At 40.7% G+C, this 27,930-nt stretch overlaps 2 protein-coding genes and 1 pseudogene across 2 annotated transcripts; all 3 read left to right on the forward strand.

The window, feature by feature from the left end:
• The first annotated feature begins 68 nt into the window (after nucleotides 1-68).
• On the forward strand, nucleotides 69-5,784 carry LOC119907777 (annotated as a pseudogene).
• A 1,008-nt stretch (nucleotides 5,785-6,792) lies between these two features.
• stmnd1 (stathmin domain containing 1) lies at nucleotides 6,793-12,382 on the forward strand. The gene is made up of 5 exons (XM_038724074.1): nucleotides 6,793-6,964; nucleotides 8,612-8,789; nucleotides 8,886-9,025; nucleotides 11,067-11,195; nucleotides 11,311-12,382. The coding sequence occupies exons 1-5, from the start codon at nucleotides 6,896-6,898 to the stop codon at nucleotides 11,746-11,748; spliced, it is 954 nt and encodes a 317-aa protein (XP_038580002.1). The 5' UTR covers nucleotides 6,793-6,895; the 3' UTR covers nucleotides 11,749-12,382.
• A 1,849-nt stretch (nucleotides 12,383-14,231) lies between these two features.
• Nucleotides 14,232-26,286, forward strand: rbm24a (RNA binding motif protein 24a). The gene is made up of 4 exons (XM_038725532.1): nucleotides 14,232-14,682; nucleotides 15,967-16,090; nucleotides 16,518-16,572; nucleotides 23,577-26,286. Exons 1-4 carry the CDS (start codon nucleotides 14,515-14,517, stop codon nucleotides 23,926-23,928), a joined length of 699 nt encoding a protein of 232 aa, XP_038581460.1. The 5' UTR covers nucleotides 14,232-14,514; the 3' UTR covers nucleotides 23,929-26,286.
• Nucleotides 26,287-27,930: the final 1,644 nt, after the last annotated feature.

A 27,930-nucleotide genomic window follows, 5' to 3' on the forward strand; every position in this document is an offset into this window, starting at 1 on the left:
TTGTATAAACATAAAAAGAATGAACAACTAAAACATAAACTTAACAAAGATTCACGGACATGTAAGAAATGGAAGAATGTGTCCCTGAGCAAAAGAGGAGGTCAAAAGTACCCTACTCAGCATTTCGTCAAACACTGAATACATTTGACAAAATCATAGAGGCAAAATAAAGTTTTATTACATCATAAACGCTTGTCACACTGTTAGGCAACATCATGAACTGAAAGAGGACCAGCAGAGGCCAGAGGTCAGATTCACTCTGCCTGTCCTGTCTGCCGCCAAAAACCTGCTGACCAGCAGACCACCGCCTCAGAGGAACAAAATGCTGAAGCTGGACTCAGAAATTACTTGCACCCTGGGTGAAGATATTTCACAGGTAAAGAGCATCTGCTGATCCTCCCACTATATTTACATAGTAAATTACCTGACCTAAGTCCTTTGCAAAGTGGCCTGTAGGGTGCAGCTATTTGAAGAAAATTTGATTAGCGGTTTTCAATTTTTTTTAATATTCAGGTGTATTAATTTGTGTCTTTTCTATAATTTTTTTGTTGTTGTTTGTAGCTCCCCTCTGCCACTTGGTGCACAATGAGGCATCTCAGCTCTCAGCATACAGAAGTCAGCCGGTGGCAGGCCCAGATATCTGAGAGCATCGAGCGAGTAGACCAGGAAATCAGTGCCATGGAGCTGGTACATATATATATATATATATAGCAAACCAATAAAAACTTAAGTTAGTTTTTTGAGCACAAAGTACAACACTGTTAAAGAGTTACAAAGTAGCAGGAGTCTTAACTAATACTGCACTACAGTGTCCTATTTTACTCGTAGTATAAGTATGTGTGTATATATATATATATATGTATATGTATATATAATATATATATATATATATATATAGTATCAGTCTTCATTGTTGCTCTCGTGTCCCTGTGTTGGAAATATGTGTTCAGGCGAAAGACACCGCTGAGTGCTGTCTCCAGGAGAAGCAGCTGTACAGTCTGCTCATGAATGACTGTATGGCGCTCAGTAACAGTCAGAGCTGCGCAGGCCTGAGACAGGGCCGCGTCCTCATCGAGCTGAAGAAGGAAGAGCAGCTGACCAATGAGATCAGAGAACTGCTCCACAAGCAGATCTGCATCCTGCTCAACAAACTAAGGTCCAACAGACAGATCCAGAATTATTAATTATTAACTTGGATGTTTTGTTTCAGCGTTTTGAATGTTGCACCTCTTACTACTCCTTAATTTAAAGCTTCTTTAAAAATGGTAATCGCAAAAATACAGTTCTTCTACCATGCCTGGCAAATGGTACAAACATCTTAATACTGAGCTGAGATCCAGGTTTTCTTTATCTACAAATATCCTTATATACTGATAAAATGCGTGTGAGAGCTAACAGCTATTTTTTACGATTGCTACCGCTGTCGGTGCAATGTGCGGCTCCATCAGCTAATAGATTCAATGATGTGCTACACACTTGTTCAGCAAACATATGTGTTAAGTTTGGTTAACCTGCTGTGAGCAGGGTTTTGTCCATCAATCCCTAGAATCCGGAGCAAGAGCAAGACCTCCACCACTGGACTACTCAGATAATAATAATAATAATAATGATAATAATAATCCTTATTTGTAGAGCACTTTTCAAAAACAAGTTACAAAGTGCTTTAACAAGTGTAAAGAATAATACAAAAAAAGATAAGAGCATGAAAATTTAATATAAAATTAGTAAAATACAATAAAATAAAAGGGATAAAATAAAGTCAAATAAGATCGGGAAAAGCTCTCCTATAAAAGTATGTTTTAAGAAGGGACTTAAAAGAGTTCACTGACTCCGCCGACCTGATTTCCTCAGGCTGTTCCAGAGCCTCGGGGCCCTGACAGCAAACGCTCTGTCCCCTTTAGTTTTCAGTCGAGACTCTGGAACAGACAACAGACCTCTGCCCGAGGATCTCAAGGTTCGTGCTGGTGCGTATGGGACTAAAAGGTCAGAAATATAACAAGGCGAGAGGCCATGAAGAGCTTTAAAAGTGATCAATAGAATTTTAAAGTCAATTCTAAAACATACTGGGAGCCAGTTTAATGAAGCTAAAATAGGAGTAATGTGGTCATATTTCTTTGTTCTGGTTAAAAGCCTGGCAGCTGAGTTCTGGACAGTCTGGAGTCGATCAATAGATTTTTGGGTTAAACAGGTGAAAAGGCTGTTGCAATAATCCAGGCGTGATGAGATGAAGGCGTGTAAAATGGTCTCGGTGTCCTTAAAAGTTAACATAGATCGAATTTTAGCTATATTTCTAAGTTGATAAAAACATGATTGAACAAGCTTTGTGGTGTGCTGCTCGAAATTTAAATTACTATCAAACCAAACACCAAGGTTCTTTGCCACAGGCTTAATGTGATTTACTAGGGAACCAGCAGATGGCAGTATTTGATTTGCCATCTGCTGAGACCCGATGACCAGGATTTCTGTTTTGTCTGAGTTCAGCTGGAGGAAATTATTTGACATCCATTTTTTAACTTCACAAAGGCAGTTGTTAAGTGAACTCAGCATTCCAGGGTCTGTGGATCTGACGGGCAAGTATATTTGTGTGTCATCAGCATAAATATGAAAAGAAATGCCATGTTTATGGATAATATGTCCAAGGGGAAGCAGATACAAGGAAAACAAAATGGGTCCTAAGACCGACCCCTGAGGCACACCATATTTAACTGGACAGAATGAAGAGACATAGTTGTTTACAGACACGCAAAACTTCCTATTTGACAGGTAGGATGAAAACCATTCTAGGGCAGTACCAGAGATCCCCACCCAGTGCCTCAGTCTGTCTAACATGATGTTGTGATCAATGGTGTCAAAAGCAGCGCTAAGGTCCAGGAGTACAAGGACTGAGCACATACCTTCATCAGCAGACATTAAAAGGTCATTGGTGACTTTAAACAGGGCAGTCTCAGTGCTGTGGTACTTCCTAAAACCAGACTGAAACTTTTCAAATAATTTGTTATTTTCCAGCACAGTGAGCAGCTGTTTGGACACAATTCTTTCTAGAATCTTTGCAATAAAAGGCAGTTTTGAAATTGGTCTAAAATTATGTGGGAGGGAGGGATCTAAACCAGGTTTCTTTAAAAGTGGGTTCACGCAAGCCGTTTTAAAATAATCAGGGACACAACCAGTAGATAGGGAGCTGTTGAAAACAGAGATCAAATGGGGCCCAACAGAATCTATTACTGTGATACACTGTGAAGGGAAGGCTTTCAAGTTTCTTTGTCATTCATGTCTTATTCTAAAAAAAAACTGGCTCCTAAGCACCAATAGAAGGCATGTTTTGCTTATAAACATATCTTCTGTGATGGCTACTGCGCTGTTGAAGAATAAAATAAATAAACATACATTTATCTGACACCTTTATCCAAAGCAACTTACAGTTGCTATACATGTCAGAGTTCGCACGCCTCTGGAGCAACTAGGGGTTAAGTGTCTTGCTCAGGGACACAATGGTGGATGGGTCACAGTGGGGAATTGAACCCAGGTCGCTCACACCAAAGGCCTGTGTTTTATCCATCGCGCCATCACAGCTATTGAGTTATCAAGCTATCAAGTCTTTCACAGCACAATTCTTTGGTTGTTCATTTATTTTATTCTTCAACAGTGGAGTAGCCATCACAGAGCAAAACATGCCTTCTATTGGTGCTTAGGAGCCATTTTTTTGTCAGAATAAGACATGATTGACAAAGAAACTTGAAAGCCTTCCCTTCATAGGAACACAGTCATTTTAAAATGCATAAAAATATTAATATAAAATCAACCATTACAGATATCAACAACACAGGTAATTGCACCCATCTCATGAAGATGATGTACAATTTGAAGTTGAAACCATGTTTGTAGGACAAACGGTACAGGAGAAGATAGATACCAAAAATCAGCGGAATAAATTAGCAACATTAAGTTCTAACAACAAACAGCTGTGTAAAGTTTAAAGCTATAATGTACTAACATTGCAACCCGAGGAATTTGTGGTCACCATATTTAGTTTGTTATGATTAAGTTCAAACACCATAGGCTACAGGTGTTTAAAGCTGAAACCAGTTAACACTGGTGCCCGCTGCAGGATTCAAAGCCACAATTGGAATGGAAGTGCTGCTCCAGAGACTGATCACTAACTAACTGCACCACCAGCCTGATTGTAATGATACAATTTGATGTGTTGTTGATGCAAAAAGTGTATTTACAGCTATCATTTTGGACTTTTTGGTTAGAGCTTGAGTAGCTGAGCATAAAAATATACCTCTTGTGCCCAAACTCCAAACAGAAGAATTAGTGACACGGGGAGACCTCAGCCTGCAGCTACAACAGGGAGTGAATGGGAGACGACTTGTAGGACAAGCGGTACAGGAGAAGATAGATGCCAAAAAACGGCAGAATAAATAATAATAATAATGATAATAATAATAAAGAGCAAAGAGAACAAAAGTGTGAGAGCTGCAAGGTATTGCACCACCCAGCTCTCTCAAGGAGATCCGTGCTCAGCTGCTGGCAGATTTTCAGGACAAGGGCAAAGCCATCAAGCTCACCACCAAATGCATCACTCACAACCTCAACACCTCGACCTCCCAGCTCCCGGCCATTCAGTACAAGCCCAACCATGTGAGCTACGACAAATGGCTGTCCCACTGCAAGGACCTGAGGCTGACGGCTGATAACCTGATTAAGGACTCTTCCTCCTTCAGGGGAAACCTGGGCTTTACCCTGGCCAATGTAAGACATCTTTGAAAACTAACCCGAAGTTTACAACTCTTTTGTTATAATGTATTATCTCAACAATCTAGGTTTAAGTCATTAAATAGAGGATAGTTTTGAATTTTTGAACCTGAATTCCAGTGAATGTTTCGCTGGTTCCACTGTGCATCGTTGTCTCTCTCTTCCATTATAGCTAAAAAATGCCCTGGAGTGCCAGCGCCACGGCACAGACGTTGCCCTGAGGAAGAAGATCAATGAGCTGAACAAGGTCCAGGAAACGGGAGAGTCAGCGGGTCAGTCTATTAGAGTGTAGTCACAATTTACACAATCTGCCATTCCACAGGTAAATTGTATCTCACTTTTTGTGATGTTCGCATTCTGTAATCTCCAGATAAGGGAGGAGATTTCTGATGTTACACAGGACATACAGAAAGTGGTGGGTCAGATCAGGAACTGTGATTCTAAGCTGCATCAGGCCACCTTCTGCCTGGACATCCTCAGCCAAAGACCCAGACATGAGCTTTGCCTGGACCAGGTAAGTGTTCGGCAGGCAGATACAGTTAATATGATGTGGCTGCAGTCACAGATTCTCTGTTAACCACTGTGAAAACACAATGGCTTTAACTGTCTTCTCCTGTTCCTCCAGCCCTACATCAGCCTCACGCTGGAGAAATATGATCTGACAACTGATGGCAGCTGGACTTTACCCAGTACTGAAGTGCTCTCAGTAAGTCTGTCCATTCACTAATGGATGATGCCAAACTGTACAAGCTGTGGCCTGCCATTTTGACTGTTGTCTTCAGTGTCCCGATCTGACTCATTTTTATGTTAAACTTTATCTATAGGCAGCACCCGGATCTCACACGCAGGCGCCTGATCAATCTGGAGGACAAACTGACCAAAAATGCTCGTGCCCTGGAGGTGCAGCAGAGGTGCAAGAACCTGCACCAGAGTTTCCTGCCTGCACTCAATACCACTGTGGTCCTCGCCAATAAGCCCAGGCTCTGCACAGCCGCGGGCCACTCCAGCGCCACCTCCTACTTACAGTAGAGCCTGGAGCCCACTGCTCCCCTGTGGTATCTTCCATGTGGTGTTGCAAAATTTAATAAAGTACTTCAAAGCAATATTACATTGGCTGGTCTAGAATCAGTATACCTCTCAAAAATATGCTTATTTATTTAAACACATGTAGACTACATTCATTTTGTTGCTACAAAACTCATGCAAACTGTTGAATAACAGAACTCTTTTATAGCTGATAAAGCCAATTCTCACTCAGCTTAATATGTCTACCCTGATCAGTCACCTATCAAGTAGTGTGTAGTTGAAATTAAGTTTCTTCACTTGTCTATGGTAGATTTTCTTTATTTTGCCCACTGTCTTTACATCTGTAGGCATAAATATCAGTTATACCAAAGGGAGATAAGGGAGTTTATGCTACTAGTTTATATAGAATTTACTCCTGCTGATTATTTTCTTGCCCTTGGGGGCAAAGTAGACTCTGGTCCCTTCTGTGTGTGGCAATTTAGTTGAACGCAAATTAATCTAGTAATTTGAACTATATAAGTATTGAAACAAGGCACCTTTACAAGACATGTAGAAAAGACGGAATAATAATGCCAGACCCATCTTGAGAATGAGGCCCCTATTTCAGGTGATACTGTGCTTTCTGTGCACATTCCCAAACAAGAAGATGTATGTATTTGCCACTGACAACAAATAATGCAAAAGTTTATTTAGGAAGAGGATGCACCAGCAGACACCACTGGGGCCTCCAGGGCTGGTGCCTGCTTTATACCAAGTTGGGAATGATTTGATACTGACTGCAGTATTTTTAGACTTTTGAGAAGTTTCAGTAAATTGCCCAAATGGATAAATAATTCAGTATTTTGCCTTCAGGACGACGGTGTTTTGTAGTGCCCTGACTCTGACACCCTCAGCTTGTTCCTGGGTGTCATCTCTTTCGCCGGGTCACAGTTATTGTAGCAACGGCCCTTAGCAACGCACCGGGTCCGTGGAGACTGTGTCCGGGGGTGTGTGTGTGTGTAGGAATGCAAGGCTACACGGATCAAATAACAGAGGAAAAACACACCGAGGTGCAATTAAACCTGACATTTGTTAGTTTTACTGACTTATTTCACGTCTTTGCTTTGAGGTGAACATGGGATGCGGCAACTCCACAAACACTGTGGTCCAACCTTTGAGACCGGAAGAGGTGAATGAAGACGAGGTAGGCTGCGTCTCACAAGACCCGCCACTTTCAGTTATGTTTAGCTAAAATTGAGGAGTGGGGTTCAAAACGGGTGTATTGTCTATAACTGTAACCCAGAAAAGTACAACAGTAAGCTGCAGTTAACACTTAAGTATCGTAAAGTAGCCGGAACAGGTGTTACGCCGGAATCTGTGTGCCATAAAATTTTGTGACCCTAAAGGAAGAGTTGACCAAGTATCCAGAACTGTACTGTCACTAGTTTGTGCATCTTACTGAGTTACTTAATTTGTAATACCTATAAAAACACAGCATGTGACAATGTTAAAAAAACTTTGGTGGTAATAAAGCCAATGGTGGGAGAAGTAGCTACCAATGTAAAACTAGCAATATCACAAAGTAAAAATACTTTATAGCAAGTAAAAGTCTTATTTTCAGGGGGTGAGGGCAGCGTCCTCGTCCACCTCCTCTATGTACTTAAAGTGTCCAGTGTTCATTATGCGGACAATACAAAGCAGAATCCCTTATAAATCCATTAATACAAAATTTTAACATTTTATGAGATTTGAAGTAGACAGTAGCCTAATGAATTGCAATTTATTGAGGTATCTGTTAATGTTAGTTATGGTTTGGGGGGTTTATAAGGAGTAAAAACCCTATAACATTGATCAGATTACAAAAAAAAACATCCCTGAATTTTCACCTTTATTAAATTAAATTAGGGCCCTTTTAAGGTATAAATTAGGGCATGGTTTTGGTGTTAATTGGTCAGTTTTAATTTTTTTAGTTTTTACATCACAAAACCTCTTAAGCTGTTCACACAATACATAACAAAATACAGTACCGTATGTTCTCCATTAATTATCTAAATATTTGGGGTGAAACTCCAAACTCAAATATATAGTATAACTCAAATATTCATGTACATTCAAAAGGTCACTGGAGTACAGAGATTTTGTAAGAAACTTAACATATCAAAGGTAAAAGTACTCATAATGCAGCTAATTTCAGCGTTATAATACACACCATACTGTTGTATTATTATTATGATTGATGTAAACATGTAAGTAGCATTTTAAAGCTGTAGTTCTAGCTTATTTTGACGGCTGTTACAATTTGTGATATGATTCACTATTAGTGGGAATTTGCTTCACAATTTTAGTTTTCACTGAAGAAATTATTAAAATCATGATGTAGGACGTATGTTGAGGTCTGTACCAAACATGTCAACTAATTGTGCAGCCCTATAATCATGTTTTGTATGTAAAATCTTCTGTGAAGTGACTGTAGCTGTCAGAGTGATGTAAAACAAAAAGTACAATATTTCCCTCTGAAATGCAGTGGATTAGACGTATAAAGGGGCGTTAAATGTAAATTCTCAAGTAAAACATTCTACTTAGTACTATACTTTTTTCACTGGTTACAGTATACACTTACAGGCTAGTGCATACCAGTTCGTTTTCAAACTCGATGATGATGTAATTTGTAGGGGTTACCTGCTGTGTATCATTATTGTTCCTGAGCTACTGTGTTCATGACAATGTGTCAACACACAGATGTCACCATGACCACATCATGTCTGGGAAAACAAAAAGAATGAGGTCAGAGGTTAAAAAAAATGTCTTGTGCCATGTTTCATGCATTCATAGTGTGTCTCTTTGCTGTCAGGATGAGACAGGAAGTAAACTGGATGGTCGTGGAGACTCGGCCGTGTCGAAGGGCACCACAGACAGCGGAGTGGTGATGGAGAACAGGGAGATGCCTGTGTTACCTGGAGCAGTACCCAGAAAACTCCCTGCTCTAACAAGTGTCAGAGAACGTGAGGCTGACAGAATTACACAAGACGGTGAGCATGTGCCCCAAACATGCTGAATAAAACAGAGCGTGTAGAGAAAATCCAGAGGAAACAACCTAAAGTGTTTTTATTTCGTGTGTCTTGCAGGCTTCCTGCAGCAGGACAGCACAGTGCAGGAGCGCCCAAAGTCCAGTGAGATCCTGGAGGAGCTGCTGAACCAGGGTATCATCCCAGTGGGACAGACCAGAGAGAGGGGAGGCAGGGCTGGAGAGGCTTATAGCATCATGGTGGGTACCTGGTGCACACTGGTTTAAACTTGGGTAGAAGTGGAGAACATAATACCAATATTGTGATATTAGACTAGATATTAACTTTGATTGTTTTAATATAGTGACATTATACCAGAAATTCCATAGTTTTAAAAGCTGCATTAAATTCTTCTGAGCAGATCTAACTACTCTAGCTAGTTTTCAATCATCTTTCAAACATATTGTGATATTGGATTTAGTCACCATTGGATAAGCTTATACTCAAGTCTCAGAACAGACATTGCTGCTTAGATGAGGTCAGTAAATTTGCCTGCAAATCTAATATTGCTACTACTATTATTATTACTAACAGAAGTACTTAATTACCTAAACCTGCAATAATTGGGGGCAGTGGAAACAAGACTAATGCATTATGACTTTCTAGTTGATATGGCCAACAGCAGACAAACAGTTGCCTATTTACACATCCAGCAGATACGGAGCAACACTAGCATTACTCTGAAGTCAAGTTTCTGTCCAACTGAGTTCAATATTCAGTTTAATTAGCACTGTTTTTGGTCTCTACCAACTTTAGCTTCTAAATGCTCCACTATGTTCACCAGGCACCAGCTATTCGCTAACTGTGTTTGTTGGATCTGCTGTGGCCATAAACAAAGTCATTGGAGTGTTTGGAGTGAACCAAAACAGAAAAGTTGCGGGCTGAAAACCAAAATATGGCATGGACAGAGAAAGCTACCCTCTTAACATCCTCATCAAGCATCCTGTTCTGTTTCTCTCTACTTTCTCACAATCTGAATGAAAAATAAAAAACATTAAATGACAAATATTAGGTTCTCAAATAACATTAAAATATGAAAATGAATCAATGACTGGACCAAGATGTGGCCAATAGGTGACCTTGGCTACTATAGAGTAGCCTACAGCACACAGGTAGTAACACGTCTATTAATTGAGGGTTATGTAAAAAGAAAAGACCATAATACTATATGGTAACTAACAGGCCTTTTTCACAACATGTATTTCTTGCAACAAAAAAGCCTAGGTGTTACTAATAATATGAAAGGTTATATGTGTAACCCTTGTTTTTAATGACACTGGTGTGCATTAACTGAACTGCAGTCAGCATCCTGTTGCTTGCGCCAGCACTCTAGCAAATCCAGCAAATCTACCGGCCAGATCAGCCCCGGGAGTTTGGATGAATTAGCTGACGTTATGCACTCAAGACAGTATTTTGCTGTGTTAGCTAGCTAGTACTTCATCTGTGTTAGCAAGTACACTTACGTTAGCTAACATTAGCCAACTAAAAGCACAATATCACAATGTATTTCACATGCTTTACAGTAATGGCAGCTTTGACTTTGGACTTTGTGTTGGACCCTGTGTTGTGGTGGGTGCAGGCTGTTTGTTGATGTTAGCGGACTCCATTTTTAAGTTAATGTTAGCTAGCGTTGCACACTGTAGGGGAGCGGAAGAGAAAGCGTTTTCCACAGGCTATTATGGGCAACCGAGAAAGTCAAATTTTTTAAAATATGGTACAGTCTATTCACACATTGGCAATACAAAGAGATTAATAAATGTTAATTGCTTCACCTTCTTACAAATGGTACCTTTAATTATACCTCTTTCCCATTTAAATGAACCAATAGCCCAACATGGTGTACTAGCACACCTAAATGTTTAATGTTATTGGCTATCACGGCACTTTTAATGCTAAAATGTCTGCTGTGTAAAAACACATTTGAACTGAAGACTGAAAAAACTAACATTGGTCTCATTGACTGGCCACCCATTTGAAAATTTCTGTCCTGGAATAATTCACAACTAAAGAATGTATAGTAAAGTTTATACCAAAGTATTAAAGTTAATTTTGTATAGGACATTGATTTGTGTTGCCAATTATTTTTCACAGGAAGGTGAGGTCAGTATGTTTGCGTGGAAGTGCATTCATTTGTAATTCTGAGATTGTCTGTCCTCTGTCTCCCCCTGCTGTGTGTGTGTGTGTGTGTGTGTGTGTGTGTGTGTGTGTGTGTGTGTGTGTGTGTGTGTGTGTGTGTATCAGCTGGATGACAGAGAGGTGGTCAGACGAAGACCTCCTGCCAGACTGGAGTCCCTGAAAGCCAAGGAGCAAAGTCTCCCCAGCAGAGAAGTGATTGAGGAGAAGATAAGACTTGCTGAAGAGAGACGCAAGGTCAAGTCTGTGTGTGTGTGTGTCATCATTTACCTGAACACCTCAGCTGTTTCTCTCCGTCTCCCCCTCTCACTTTTTCTTATGTTTTTTGCTTGTGTTCCCTTCACACTCTCAGTTAAGGGAAGACGAGCTCAAGACACGTTTGAGGACCAAGTCAGCCCGTGTTCGTTGCCCTGCCCCCACCTCGAGCACAGAGGTGGTGGACGAGGATGCAGCCCTCACCCCTGTGGAGCTGCTACAGCATCCTCTCAACCTGGACCCCCTAGATCCACCGCCTCGCAGCCAGGTCCCATGCAAGGCGGCTGAGGGCGGGGAGAGGGTTAGAGAGCCTGGAGGTGACAGCAGAGAGGAAATGAGCAAAGCCAACAGGAGAGAAAGGAGAAGGGGGGGGGGAGAGAGTGGAGATAATAGAGGTGAAGGTGCAGATAGAATAAGTGAAGACAATGACGGGGAGGAGGAGGTGGAACTGACCCACGTGGAGGAGCTCAGGAAGGAACAGCTGGAGAGTGATTCTAGCTTTCAACATGCAGAGGACAAAGAGGAGATCTTTTAATTTTCTTACAAAAATGAACCATGAATCAGCACTATTAAAAAAGAGAGAGGGAGAGAGCCAAAATTATTCCTTTTGCACAGACGAGAGGCCTGTTGAAACTTGTAAAAACAAAAATGTAAAGAAATGTATAATGTAGGCTATACATTGTTATGTATTGTAAGAAATTAACAGATGCAATTAAGCTGTGATTATCCCTACAGTTGAAGATATTGTTTGTGCTTTCATGAAAAAGTACTATTTTCTCTGCAGGGACGTGCATTCAGCCCATAAACTGTTGTAGCCTAATAATATTGTAGCTCAGTAATAAGCACAAAGGAATGCAATGCAATATAATTTCCCTTAGTAAATTCTTAAATAAATGTGATGACAGCTTAATGTTCTTGCCAATACACAAAGTTAATTTTAAGGAACTTTTTCTTTTCTTTTCTTTCTACATTTAATTGTAAAATATGAAATTGTTAAGTCTCCCTGTTAAGGGTGTACTGTGGTTGCGCCGCTGGACATAAGATGGCGCTGTTTCAGTGGGTTACAGTTGTATCGCAACTCCCTAAAGTCAGGGCACCTCATCTATAACGTAAGCTACTAGAAGGAGGTTCTGGCAACATGTTGATCAATAAAGTTCACATTTTCCCTATGTGTTGTTTGTGGGAGCTCAGTGATCTGTGAGAATGTTAAAACTTTATAAAATTAACTCATTACCCAGGCTAAGTTTTTATTTTTCTGAGAGTTTGAGTAGCTATGACCTCAGTGTGACTGCTAGCACTGGCTATTCAGCTGTTCCAGTGACCTTTGACCTTTAGCGTGTCTCTGCCCGACAGGTGTGTGCTAAGGCACAAAGTAACAGTATATTATCATGTCAAATGTATGTTTGAAGTAAATTAAGGGGCCAGCTTAGATGGGAACCAGGCTGCTGACACATATTCCCTGTAGGCTACATGTGATGTTGAGGTGTCAGGGAGTATTTCTAAAGAATACTGGGAAATTAAGTAAGTGTTCAATGGCTCCACAGCCTGTTATTGTCAAAGTATAAGAGGATTCAGACTAGTCAGCATGCTGCACATGAACAGAAGACAACAATTGTACGCAACCTGACCGCAACCCCATTGTTGAGCTGGGAAACACGATCCTCCACTCGGACTTTTAAGCGCGTGTGGCCGCATGAATAAAATAGTGAGTGCAGCACCGCAACAAGATGCTCTATCAGGTTGCATTTCTTTGTCATCTGGTTGTCCTGCAGTGGCAATTCACATTCAGATGGAGGTGACAGCGCGCATTGGCCCTCGTCATACTCAACAAAAAAATATATATATATATTTTGGTTGGAGTTAGGATAGGATACAATCAGCCAAACATTTCTACAAGTGCCATTTTGGTGCGCTTGAGTCACGTAACCTGTCATCGGCAGGTAGCCTTCGAGGTTTTGCACACATCTTTTTATTACCCCACATCAAATAGCCTACTTGCATAATGCTGTTCCCGTGTGCAAATGTGTCAGCTCACCGTGTTACATGGGGAGACAGGATATATGTAGGCCAGGAACAGAGGGCTCACAGAAGCGGAGCCGCCATGAATGATTAACCGCAGAGTTCCCTCTCGCATTACCGGAGGTGAATCACTCATGCTGGTCGTCCATCCAACAGGCCGCCCAGTGCAGAGGAGGTTCACAAGTTATTTTAATCATTGATGTGCAGAGACTCTTGATTGAATTGATCTCTCGGTGTTTTACTTGATCCTTTCCCATCATAATAGCTGTGCCATATGACGCACGGCGCTTTTGTCACAACAATGATTTAATTATTGAAATGTTATCCTTTCACCATCTTTTTACGATGATAAGGCTTCATTCAGCACCACGTCAACATCCCAACGACCCTAAAAGCGAAGTAGGGAGCACTACTTGTTAAAATGTTGTCAGATATGATTTTTTAAACTTGTTGTAAGTTCATTCATTCATTCAAGGCTGTAATGGCAGAACCCCTTAAAGTGAAGGAAACCGTTAAAACAGAGAAGGAAACTTGCCTAAACTCCGTCAACGTCCCACAAGTGGACTGTCTTTAAGTTTGGTCCTTCCAGTGGAGCCTCAAAGCTACACCTGTCTCTCTGCTCACTACTGCTGTGATGTGTCTGTCCAACCCGCCTTGACCGGCTGTTTTGCAGGAGGCCTAATCGATGTAAACTTATAGAGACCCTGATCTACGTTTTATCTCGCCAAAGAGAGAAAATATAGATATTGATATGTCCTCTGTTTGACACATTTTCACATGAACTATACTACAAGCCTGTGCTCATATTTTTCACCAACATGTCATGAGTAGAATCAGGTTTTTTTGGCCCCTGATGAAATTAACGTGATTCCAGCAAAGGCAGCCGGGATCTTTTTCGGAGCTCCAGTTTCCCAGCTGTTTGTGCGCGCTGGTGGGCGGGCAGAGATGGACTGAAAGCTGGGTGGAGTTAGGAGCAGCGCTTTTAGGAATGGGTCCCCAACCTATTTAGTTAGACAGCAGAGTTACCAAGAAGAGCTGGAAACACCTGATGGTCTCGCTGGGACAATCCGCTCCATATAACTCCCCTCTTCACTGTCGGAACATAAATCTACCTCCAGGCTTCACTTTTGTCGAGTTTTTGTTTTGTTTTCTCTTCTGAAAAAGTTAAAGAGCCAGCTGATCTCTCTTTCTCTCTCTCTTCATCCAAAGAATTATTGATAAGGAGACATTGCACTATACTTTTTATTTTTATTGTTCCTATTTATTGTATTTTGCACTAACGATGCACACCACGCAAAAGGACACGACCTATACGAAGATTTTTGTCGGGGGTCTTCCCTACCACACCACGGATTCAAGTCTCAGGAAATATTTTGAGGTGTTTGGTGAGATTGAAGAAGCGGTGGTCATCACCGACAGACAGACCGGCAAGTCTAGGGGTTATGGATTCGTAAGTATCCCTTTGTAGTAACACGTCTTACTACTACTACTTCAGTTTTATACAGAATGTAACTCCTGCACACTTTCACGCATGTAGGAAATAATACGACTGCGCGGCTGTTGCTGTCTGTCACAACATCATGACTAACTTTAATACATCGGCAGTCATGAGATACTAATGTTTTGATAAGCAGTGTCCTACTCAAATTTAACTCTGGCGTCTGTTGCAATCTCGCACTCACAAACTTGTTGCGCTTTGCTATGCGCCCTCACACGTTTTAAAGTGAGCTGCCCTTACAGTGACAGCTCTGGTGGGCTGAGGGGAAAAAACTCATGATGATGACTTTATGTTACAGAGCAGTTTTGTTTGCGGTTACGCTGGTTTCATAACCTCTAAGCTGTTTACAACTTTGCTCCTAACTTTCGTAAAATATTTTGCTCCCACTTGTCATAAAACCTGGCAGACAAAAAGCATTTCAGCAGCAAGCTGCTCAATGCCACTCACTGAGTATTAAAATATCTCTTTACTGACAGTTTAATTTATTTACACTCTTGTGTACAACACTGGAACTTCTGCATACATATACATGTAACAGGGCTGCTTAAAGAGGGATCTAGACACCAAAACATGAGAATTAACTCTGGCACATATTACCAGTAGAGGATGTGGAAAAACTGCACAGTCACCCTTGATATGCACAAATATCTGTATTTGTATGTGGACACAAATATTTCTCTGAGGTGTATTTAATCCTCATATCTTCTCTTTAGTTTTGTAGTGACACCATATTCATGCATCATTCTTTCTCTTTTCCTTTATTTTCTCCCTAAAAAGGCTTTTGGCCAGGCCACTTGCCAGTTGCAAAAGAGTGTGAAAAAGAGAGGTCCTGTCTCGTGAAGCTCTGAGCGCAGTAGCCCTGATAAAGTGTGGTTGTTGTAATGGGAGCGACAATGGAGCCATGTTCAGTCAGTCATCTCAGCCTGGCTCCTATTCACTGCTGATAGTTTCAACACATCCACATGAGGGTGATGGATGTGTGTGCAGCCAAATACTTGCTGCTAATAAAGGCCACATGCGCAGGGACACACACAGAAAGTTTCACACACATCTGTATGCCTCTACAAAATTATATTTGTCTCTTTGTGTTATAAACGCACATGCACTCTAACTATACAGTATGTGTTGTTAGGTCAACCTGTTGAGTCTGCAGAAAAGGAACCTCAACCTCACTTACACGCCTGCTTCAGTTATCCACATCTTTCTCATGCTCTGTGTTTCTCCCTCCCCTGTCAGGTGACGATGGCCGACCGCTCGGCTGCAGACCGGGCCTGTAAGGACCCCAACCCAATAATTGACGGCAGGAAGGCCAACGTCAACTTGGCCTACCTGGGGGCCAAGCCTCGTGTGATGCAGCCAGGTAAAGAAACGAGGACTGATACAAAACAAAAAACATATGCATTTGAATTTCCTCAGCAATCAATCAAAATGTGCATTCAGACATGAGCAGATGTGGTTGTTAAAATGAGCAAAATTTCAAGATGAACAAATCAGATAGCAGGTATAAGTGTCTTTGTTCCCACAGCGTTTGTTTGGGAGTGTGGTTTTGGTTTTATTGGCAAAGCAGCAAGCAGCAAGCAAGAAAATCAAGTCAATCCATACTGATATTCACCCCCGGGTTCACTTGTTTTTCTAGGCAGCGGCAGCAGATGTAAGAACATGTTAGGAGGTTATTAGGTTACTTGGCTCATGTTATTTAGCCAGACATAAGTAAAGAAAAGTAGAGTAAACTTATTTTTTAATGCTGTCTGAATACTTTTTTTCTTGTTATTTCCTCTGTTTTGCAGGTTTTACCTTTGGTGTTCCCCAAATTCACCCTGCGTTCATCCAAAGGCCTTATGGGTAAGGGCTGATGAGTGCACATGTATTTTAGAGGAATGTTGGGATGTACACATTTCTTAAGTAGAGACAAAATTATTCAAACATGTTTTAATTGTAAATTCTCTCTAATTTGTGATACTTAATACTATCAGCCTGATGTTTTTTGCCTTTTATCCCTATTCCTTCCCAAACATAATTGATGGCTGATTATTAGAGGTGGACATTAAGTCGTATGTAGCTTTGTTCTGTATCACTGTCCACCAAACAGCCTGTCAGACTGCCTTTTCTAGGTTTGCCTGTTTGTAAAAATGTGTGTGTGTGTGTGTGTGTGTGTGTGTGTGTGTGTGTGTGTGTGTGTGTGTGTGTGTGTGTGTACGTGTGTGTGTGTACGTGTGTGTGTGTGCTGAGTGGACAATGATGGAAACTTCCAGCCTGACTCAATGTTATCTATCTTTCTCTGGTTCGACAGGCTCGCTCTCGGTTAAGCTAACTGTGCTGGTTTGTGGAATAGTTCTGCGAACATAATCACAGATCAGAGAAAGGAATAACCTGTAGACTCAGACACACACAAACAAGCTCTCAAAATGGTGATTATAGATGCATGTACGTGGGTTTTGACCTTTTTTGTTTTATTTTACTTGAATAGAACTTAGAGCTTTGTGTGCGGTTATGAAGTGGTGTTGTTAGCTAAACCGTGTGCTTTCTTACTTTAATGACCAAAAAAAAAAAAGCTGGATTGATTGAATTTTTGGGGTGTTCTTTTTTCCTTTTTTTGTGGAAGCGTGTTAACTTTGCCAAGGAAGAGCAAAGGTTTTTTTTATATTGCTTTTAGCTTGTGGTTGACCTGTTCTGTTTAACAGGATGTGCTGTTTCATGTGTTTTTTTGGCTGTCTTGTTGGAGTGAGTGGTGAATTTTCTGTGTGATTTTATGTCCCCCCCATCACCTCCTTACTCTCATTCCTCACATTATCCCCTCAAAATAACAAAACCCATCACTGCTTGTGTGTGCTTATTAGCATCTTCCTAGTGTTACTAGCAGTTTCTTACATTAACACACGAAGCAGCAACAAATTCACTATGAAAGTGTCTCTCTTTGCCATATAGCTGCTGGTTCACCCTGTCAGTTAATTACAGCTCTCTTGTCTTTCTTCCTTTCTCTATCTTGCTTTGTCTTTGCTCTTCTCTACACCACATATGCAAGACTTGGGGATGTTGAAGTACCATTTACCAATCAGAAATGTGTATGTGGACGTCTTCTGAATCAGTGACAAGCCAATCAGTTATAAAGTGAGCTTTAGTGATAGTAATATTTATACATATGCATGTATGCGCAAGTGTGTGTGTGTGTGTGTGTGTGTCTTTGTCCATCATATGCATGCCCATTTTCAGCTCAGCTCACCAAAGTCTCCAGTGTGACACAAACAAATGTCTGGATGTCTCTCTCTCTCTCTCTCATTCTCTCGGAACAAGCTTTCGTCACATGGGCTTGTGGTGTTAAGGAAAACAAGCTCACCCATTGTGCCACACAAAGCCCCGAATGCTGACACTGCAGACGCATGAAGCTCTGTTTTGTGTATGTGTGCGTGTGTGTGTGTGTGTGTGTGTGTCGGGGTGGGGGGTCTGGTGACAGTGCGGGAGCATCTCTCTGTCATGTAAGAGCAGAGCAGGGGCCATTTAAACAGGGTCAGAGTGGGTGTTTTAGGGGCCACAAAAACATACAACCTGTCCATGTGCATTTACATACATCTTAACCATTGTATTTCAACCAGAACCATCTGTTAGTTTGTCTTTCAAAATCAGCATGCACGTGAAAGCGTTGCATTTTATATATATATTATAATATATGGAAGTGAATCACTAGTGACTACTACTAAAGATTCGGCCAAGTACAAACCAATTTTGAGCAGTAATCAATCAGCAAGTCCAGTTTTGAGAGCATGCAGGACAAGAGAACAGGTTTTCAGAGCAGGAATATAATTGTGAGTGTAATGATGCAAGACATATCCATCAAAAGGATATCCTTTGCTCTCTGTCTCCAAAGCCATGTATGCTGAGGTTTGGCAGTTTGTATTCCTCATAAGCAAACTCAAAGTGAAAGTTTGCTTACAATGGAAACTCCAGTGGAAGCCCCAAAACAGCAAAAATTCTTGTCTCAAATCTGTACAACAACAAAAATTTCCAGCTGGGGCTCAGGTGGAAGAGCGTGCCATCTAGTAATCACTGGGTCGCTGGTTTGCCAACTGAAGTGTGCTCACTTTAGTAACAAATTTTCCATCTTTGCTGTCAAACAGTACTGGCACCATGAATATGTAAATCTACCCCCACTCCATACAAATTATGGTCAAAGCGCTCCTCCGATTTTAAAAGACAGTTTAAGATGATCCAAACAGGGACATCTCATAAAATACCAAAATTCAAGGGCATGATGTTGCTAAAACCCATTGGCGGCCTTAGCTATGTTTCACCTGTTTCAATTGAAACAGGCCCCGCCTTCCACAGGGCCAAGACTGACGCAAGAATTGAATAATACCCACCCAATAAACGGCTTATTCCATTTAACATGTAGAGACAGACACGGGACAAAGGAGTGCTGCAACCCCGTCAGCACCACTAAAACCAGGTATTATAAAAAAAACATCAATTGATAATAAAAGAGAGAGCGAGATCTCATGCGAGCAAGCGAGAGAGAGGGAGCATGAATATGGACAGACATCAGTGAAGTGTATGAACTACGCTGCAGACTGGAGTCTCTGTTAACAGTGACAGACAGACAGACGGATAGATCTGCGTTATGGATACATTTGTCTCCTCTATTAAACGTCTGCATCCTCACTACACTGCATTATTGTAAACCATGATGAACTGGTTGTGGCTGGTCACATCTCTCTCTCTCGTCCAGGCGCTGTCACTCCCTCTTCATCTCCTTCACTTCTCATGCATTAGTTACTTTTGTTGACTGTAGCTGCTGTGGCAACAAAACATGAATATTGCACAGCGTTTAGTATGACGTCATTATATAGACTGTCCTCTTTGCATCCCTCTGTAGTAACTGGGATGGGTTGACACACTTTTAACTCTAAGCCTCATTTCTCTGGAGGCGTTTGCTCTTAAAATGGGCCACCAGATGCTTAAGGCCGCCAATGCTAAAAACTATACATATTAGCCAAATGAAAAGGTGATAATGTTGTGTCCCAAATACTTTAACTGTAAGAAGGTGTGACTCTAACAGCTACAAATGGCACTAAAATAACTGCAAATATTTATAAGAAAACTGTGGGAGCAGGTTTCAAACTTAGCATCATCATGTGAGGATTTTGAATTGAAAACCTTTTCTGAATTGTCTCAGCGTACTCTCCGATCTTGATTTGATTACAGTTTGAATTGGTATTGTACATAGTCGGTAGTTTTGTCATTAACAAACTTCAGTACAGAGCAATTGGTGAACGAGCCACACAAACTAACCTGATCCAAGTCGCCGTCTATATGTGGATTATGACTGTTTCTCAGTCATAATAACAAAAGTCTTACGAGCAGCTCAATCAAAACACTTTCATGGTGCACAAACACACACAACCACTGAGCACAAACTAGGGTCTGGGCATTATTATCGCGTTAACACATTAATTAACACCGACAATTATTTTATCTCATGTTAATGCCGTTTTTATTATTATTAACCTTGGCCTATTATTATTTTGAAAGTTTGGTTTTATATTTGATTTGATTACATTAATGCTCAAGTTGAGATTTACAACAAATATTTTATTGCTACTGTGTAAAGGGAATACTGCTGGTAAAAAGTAATTTGTAAAACCACATGTGATTGCACTTTTGTGTATATAGCAGTACATTTAAATTAAAAGTGAAAATAAAAAAAGTAAAATACACTACTTTAGAATTCATTATTAAATTTTGCATATAACAATGTGATTAATTGCGATTAATCGCAAGAAAATCACATTTTAATTTTAATCGCGATTAAAAATTTTAATTGTTGCCCAGCATTAGCACAAACACATCACCTCACACACATTAGATCCTCTCGCCTCAGTGTATGTTTGTACTTGTGCTATCTCCCTCTGCAGACGGCATGTACGATGGCAGAGAACCTCTATTTAGCCTTGAACTTTAATGACCACTGGTTTGTGTGAACACGGCATTCCAGTAAAGACACACACACACACACACACACACACACACACACACACACACACAGAAACACGTCATTACACTATAGGTACCTGCAGACATTTTTTTAGTATGGTGGATGGGTCATCCAGAGCGTTGGCCATGGCCAAAACCTCTTATGCCATGTGTGTGTGTGTGTGTGTGTGTGTGTGTGTGTGTGTGCACATGCTTGTATATGTGTGTTAGTCTTCCCAACCATCCCATAGATACAGTGGTAGTGGGGAAATTAGAGACCGCTAAACGCACTGAGCGAGGAGTTTGATTTCAAGAGTAGTGGAGACATGGAGTATATACCACTCAAAGTTCATTTTTAACATGTTAGACAGTCAAAGAAAAGTTAATGTCTGAGCTGCAGCCTCTACACTCAATCGTGTACAGTAGCTGTTGTTAAAAATTTTGTGACTGAAAGTTTGGGGGAAATATTAGCTGTTTCTTTAAAGAAGCTGTATGCGAAATTCACTGGGACAGAGATCCAGGTTTGTTATGCTAGCTGCTAATGTAGCCTTGAGCCGGTAGCCTAAAGCAGAGATGAGGAGCGGAAGTCTGGTAAGCTCACTTCTTTCTAGCTCAACACCTCCACCCGTGTAGTCTTCAGATTCAGATTTAGATTCCTTTATTGTCATTGCACAGAGTACAACGAAATTGAGTGCAACCCAGACAGTGCATTCCCAAAAAACAAATAAAACAAACAAAATTATAAATGTAAAAAGTTTGAGCTTAAAAAAAAACAAGATTCTAAATATACAGATAAATAATATAAAGTGTGTAGATTACTAAATCTGTAAAACAATGTATGAAATAATACAGTAACGTATTGTTAGCAGCTGAGATATTGCTCTCCTGCTGAATTGCAGTGGCCCTATGTACAGGTAGCCCCAACGTCAGCCCCAACAGATGCAGAATTTATCAGCTTTTATGAAACGTCTCTATCTATCTAACAGGTCTGAAAGGTCTACATATCTCAGGCTTGTATGTTTAAATCAGTACCAAACAGCCATTGTAAATAATATAATAACAGATAACAGACAGGAAATCTCCACTGTTTTGTGTGGGTGTTACTTATTCAGCCAGTTTTAGAGATGGAGTCCTCTAAAGTCATCCTGGACAGCTGCCTTGCCCTGCTGAGATTCATTACCGCGGGTTTCAAAGGAGAGTTTTGGTGTCACATGATGATAAAAGTGCTGTGTCTGAGGATTTTCCAATTAGAGTAACCCTGGAGGAAAACACTAAGTCTTTTCAATGCAGACATTTTGTTCCTGGCCTTCAAAAATAAGTCTATCCTGCGTATGTGTTTGTATGTTTGTGTACCATTTTGTATAAATGGTACAATTGAGTATAAAACACTGAGCACCTTTACCGACAGCCTCACCAAACCTCTACACACCCACTTACTCAGTTTATACCTTCCCTTTTCTTTATTGAGTCTTTTCTGTTGTGTGATTGTGCTGCGCCCTTGCTGTTGTTTCTGTAATCAGTCTAGTCGAGGTGGACTATTTTTACATATTTCTTCCTCTCTGACGCCTTGCTGTTGTTTTGTTTTTCCTGTTTTTCTCCTGGCGCACTGTTTTCGGTTGAGATGTGGGTTGGATTGGATAATGGAGTGCTGACAATAGGGTTGCCACGATAGATCCTGCCTTTCAACCTTTAACATTTCCTGCACCTCCTCTCTTCTCTCCCAATCCAGACTAAAAACAAATGACCACTTGATGTTCATATTTTTGCAGACAGCTGATTATATTTGGTTTCTTTAATTTTTCTCTCAACAGATTTTTAAGCAACCTTCATTCAAACTACAGTCACATGACTGTTGTTGTTTGTGCAACCAATATGAAATTGTTTCTGAATGATGCTTTTCATTTTATGTAAATTAAACAGAGATTGATTTGGACTGTTTTATCTTTAAACTGGAGGGAGGTTTGTTTCGAGACATCAGAAATTCAAATTCTTAAAGTTTTCTCTTCTTGCTTCCACATACAGTCAAAAGTTTGACTGTACCAGTCGTGTAAATTTCAAAATTTCCCCTCACGTTTGCTGTCCGACTGAGTTTCCAGACCTTATAGAGTCTGAGGGCGGGATAAGGCTATGTCATGGGGGGCAGAATGTGCTCATTGTTCATGATAGTTTATTTAATCGAAACATCCCTCTGGGTGCGGAGCCTAGTCCCGACTACCCCCGCTGCCTCCCCGGCTCTTTGTCCCGACACAGAGGGGGAAATGGCCAGCAGCGTCCCTTTTTTGAAAACTGTCCAGCTGTCAAAGTGGCAGTGACATGTTCACAATGCTTCCCTGGGCTCATCTCCTCTGTCCGTACCCCCCGCCCCCGGCACTGTAAGCCTCCCCTCCCTCTCTTCCCCATCCGCTCGCCCTCCAGCAGGCAGGAGGACAGCACCAGAACCAAATCCACATGTGACGGACAAATGAGCTCCAGGTTACAGATTCCCAACCTTTTCTTTTCATCTCGCCTCCCTCTGCCTTTCTGGATTTCAGTCTCCACAACTACAAACTCAGCACTGACTAAAACAGAAACCATTCCCATGTTGTATCTCATTAAGAACATGACATCATCCTCCTCCAGATGTGATTTTTCAGTAGATTTGACTGACTCAGAGGTTACGTTTTCCTCACCATCCAGTTTTCTTTTCTATTTTGGCAACCCTATATTGTTCTAATCCCTACTAGCAGGCATTTCCTTGGTGTTCTTGACTGGTGGATTAAATTGGGCTGGGTGGTGGGAGGGCGCTTGGCCGCAGTGTGATGGAGTTGGGTTTGGGTTTTAGGGTGGGTGCTATTACTCAGACTGGGTGAATAAAACTAACCTGTCATCTGTTTGTTTCACAGAATCCCGGCCCACTATGTGTACCCTCAGGCCTTCGTTCAGCCTAGTATGGTCATCCCTCATGTGCAACCTGCTGCCGCTGCACCTGCCACTGCTTCTTCCCCCTACATCGACTACACTGGAGCTGCTTACGCGCAGTATTCTGCAGCCGCAGCCAGTGCTGCAGCCGCCGCCGCATACGAGCAGTATCCTTACGCCGCATCCCCTGCCGCTGCAGGCTATATGGCTACTGCTGGCTATGGTTATGCAGTCCAGCAGCCTTTAGCCACCGCTGCCCCGGGCTCCGCTGCTGCTGCGGCCGCAGCCTTTGGTCAGTACCAGCCTCAGCAGCTGCAAGCTGACCGCATGCAATAGCAGCCACTGCAACCACTGGACATGCAGAGTGAGGAGGCCCACCCCCGGCCACAGCTGATTGGTCACGACAGGGCGCACCAAAGGAAAAGGAAGAGGGAGTGGCATTAAGGGTGGGCGTGTCAGCAACTCAGAGGCTGAGTTGCTTTAAAAAGGTGATGATGATGATGATGATGATGATGATGGTGAGATGGGAACTTTTTACAGTAACTTTCCAACTTGCTGTGCTTCAACCAAAAAACGAGAAAATGAAAAAAAGTCGCAGAACAAATAATGGAAAATGATTTACTATTATTATTGTTGTTTTTATTTCTATTATTATTTATTATTATTATTATTATTATTATTATTATTATTATTATCATTACAATTATCATTGTAGTAGAGTACTTATTTCTAGAGAAGAAATGCAGGAACTAATCCCTGTGGTTGGTATAGGTGTTGAACTAAGCCTTTAAGTCCTATTGCTGTCTTTAACGTTAGTTTAGGAAACTGTTCTCTTTTTATCACTTGTGGTTTTCCATAGGTGTTTTTGATTATTTGATGCCCTCATAACATTTATATTTATTATTGTCATTGTTACACATTGGGGGCTCTTCTTGTTCTTTTTGTCTTTTCAAGTGCATTTTTTGGAGTTAATATTTTCTGATAATCAGGGAAATGGAACCGTTTCCAACGTGTTAGCTATTATTATGTGACCTCTGTCAGGAAGTCGAGCAGTCGTAACTCGTCGTGTCACACATATTTGAAGAACTACCTTTTATTTATCTTCCTGATGCTGAATGTCCCTTTTTTTTACTCTGTGTCTCGACCTCTTGACCTGTTCAAAGCAAACAAATCTCCAGGAGACAAAACAACAAAGAAAAGAAACAAAAAAACTGAAAATGTCATCAACTCTGACTTTGATTCTTGGACTAAAGGGGGACTTGGCAAACACAACAAACGCACTGACAAAAGGAGAGAGGTTGAAAATGGCTTCAGACAATGAGAAACACTAAATCAGTCGCTTTTCCACATGTTTCCCTCACACGTTCACTGACACATGCATCCAGAGTTGCACACATAGCAGTCAAAGACAAAGGCAGCACAGTTGTGTTTCTGTGTGGCTCTGGGATGGAGAGAAAGAAAAAGTGAAAGAACAGAGGGAGAGAGCAGCTGCTGGTGGGGGTGGACAGAGCCGCTCCAGCGCCACACAGACAGATCACTCTGGAAAGAACGCATCACTTGTGCTCGTTTGTCGAGCTGTCACATTTTAATCCCCGGCCGGGCACATTTGGGAACCAACTTCACACCCCTCCACCTAACACAGAGCCCCATAGCAGACCCCCACCCCCAACCTACCAGTCAGTCAGCCCTGCAGCTGTCAGCACTTCCACCTCTGTGCTGCTGTAGTCTGGTGTCAGGTACACACTCCACAAGCACGCTCACACAAACACACATGCACACACACACATACACACACACACACGCTTTCACCAAAGCCACCCCAACAACTGGCCTGCCTCATGTCTGTCAAGAACACCAGGTGGGATGGAGAGGACAGGGGGGTTTGACTCTTTGACGTTATGTTGGTCTGTGTGCCTTACATTTTTACTGCTATTTAAGAGAAAAGAAAACCAGAAAAAAAGAAGAAAAGAAATCTACTATTTAAGATATTTATTTTTGAGGGTTGACTATGTTGACGCTCTGAGAGTAGAGACTTAGTGGCGGTACTGTATTAATAATATCATTATGTACTCATCTCAAGGCATATATAAGTTATTGATTAGTTTTAGTAATAATATTATTATAATTATTATTATTATTAACATACTCAACCAAAAATGTTGATGTAGGAGTTATTTAAGACACTGTTATGTGCACTGTACTTTTATTTTTTATCTTTTTCTTCAGAACATGACATTAAATATTAGCTTAATGCCTTTATGCCTTTTGTAGGGAAGAAACCTTTATTTAAATGCAGGCCTGTTTGCATGCAGATTGTACTCGGCCTCTTCTGTGTTTAGATAAGAGGAAAAAACAATAATAATTCTGACAAAAAAACAAGCTAAAATGCTGCTTTCTCCACTAGAATGTATAGTTGTCGTCAAGGTTTCAGTAGCTGTGCTTCTTTTGCTTAATATTCATCAGATGGGCTATTTTACAATGTTGGGAATTTTTATACTTGAACTATTTCTTACAAGGGAAATATGAAAAACTAAATGACAAAAAAAACTTTTTAAGGAAGCTTTTCATTGTCACTGGATGAAGGCATGTAAATTGTTACTATTTAAATGCAAAGGTCCTGTTGATAATAAAACCTTTACTTCAGAATTTCAACACCATTTACTCAAAATTGGAATAAAATGATCTATATTTAAATAGCTTGGTGACTTTTCTTTTTCTTCTTCGTCGTGTGATCTTTTATCCTTCTATACATACACCTATAAATATATAATCAATATATTTTCTTTGTGCCTGCTATGTATGGAAGTGTTCAATATTAAATAAACACAAAAGACATAGTGAAATAAATAATCACATAAATAATTTGTGTAAAATATAAAACTGAACCAACAGTTTGCATGAAAACAAAGAAAAATCTTATTGTTTTTTTAAATTCATTATAGACAATCTAATTGCATTTTATCTCATATTGTCACTTTTAATATTGTCAATTTGATTTCACTTTTCATGACAGTGTTGTCAACGACCCACTCACCTTTCAGCCTATCACATGCCTCTTAAACTAGCGAGCTCAACAAATGCAACCAAATTTAGCCAGTTAATACCTGTCAGCTAGAGCTACAACAATGTCAAAGGAATTCTGAATCAACTAACTACAAAACAATACAGTAAACAGAGACAGTAACAACTCGTCTACTTTTATTGAGCTTAACAAGGCTGCTAATGCCACCTATGTAGCCGGCTAACTAGACTGGGCTGTGAGCTTGAATTAATACTCAAAGTGAAGAGCCAGTGTTAGCACTTAGCCAGCTGTTGACCTGAGTGACCACAGAGGAAGCCTTTTGTTCTACACAAAGTTATGTGTGTTTTTCTGAGGAGCATCTTTAGATTCAAAACATGACGAAATTATCTACAGATCAACCAGCTAACATGAGATGCTCCTATTTATACTGTCAATTCACTTTGAAATTTATTAATAATCTAGGTGCACATCCATACCGAGCAATTTTAAAATGTGCAGCTTTGTAAGATAAATAAAAGCAGAGGTTAGTTAGTGTGTTTGTTTACAGCAGGAGCTAGTTGGTTGATTCTGAATAACATTGACGTTGTTGCTCTAGCTAACTGGATAAAGCTGGTAGCATATTGAGCTGGCTAGCATAAGAAGCTAGTTCCATGTGAGAGTGTTAGTGACTTCACCAATCTCATGACAAGTGACATTATGAAACAAAAAGTGACTTTTAGTTATATATTTTCTTATGAAATAAAAATTCCTGTTAAACTAAACTAAAAACCTGGTTATTACGTAAATAGGAATCAACAGTTAGTGACAATGAGTTTTAATAATTTCTTACATTTTCCTTTACAAATAAATTTTTCATTTATTTATTTCAGACATTTTATTAATTTAATTATTTAATTATTGTTTACTTCTTTAATACTGAACACTTCGGGGCTCCATAGCCTGCATATGTTTGTGAGTTTGAATGAGTGTGCCTTCTTTCTCTGTCTGCAAGGTGACAAACACATCACACATGCCAGATGCTGCACTGCTCCTCCTCACTGTGAAACTTGAAATCTTGAGGAGACGTTATTTGAAACACCCTCACATTACAGCCACACCTACAGTTAACATGGATACAACTGACACATAATAAAATCTCTCAGGACTCAGACTATCAATGATTCATCCACTCTCTAATCAATAAGTCATGTTATAAAGAGTGTGCTGCTGTGTCTCTGCCTTCTTTTACTCGGCTCCAGGGAGTATTTTTGGTCCCTGGTGAAACATGAAACAGGCCCAGATGCTAGGTGGGTGATCATGACACAGTGTGGACACAG

Source organism: Micropterus salmoides, unplaced genomic scaffold (genome assembly GCF_014851395.1).
Source record: "Micropterus salmoides isolate LMB-PRFRI ecotype aquatic unplaced genomic scaffold, ASM1485139v1 Ms_hic_scaffold_17, whole genome shotgun sequence".
Lineage (NCBI taxonomy): Eukaryota > Metazoa > Chordata > Actinopteri > Centrarchiformes > Centrarchidae > Micropterus > Micropterus salmoides.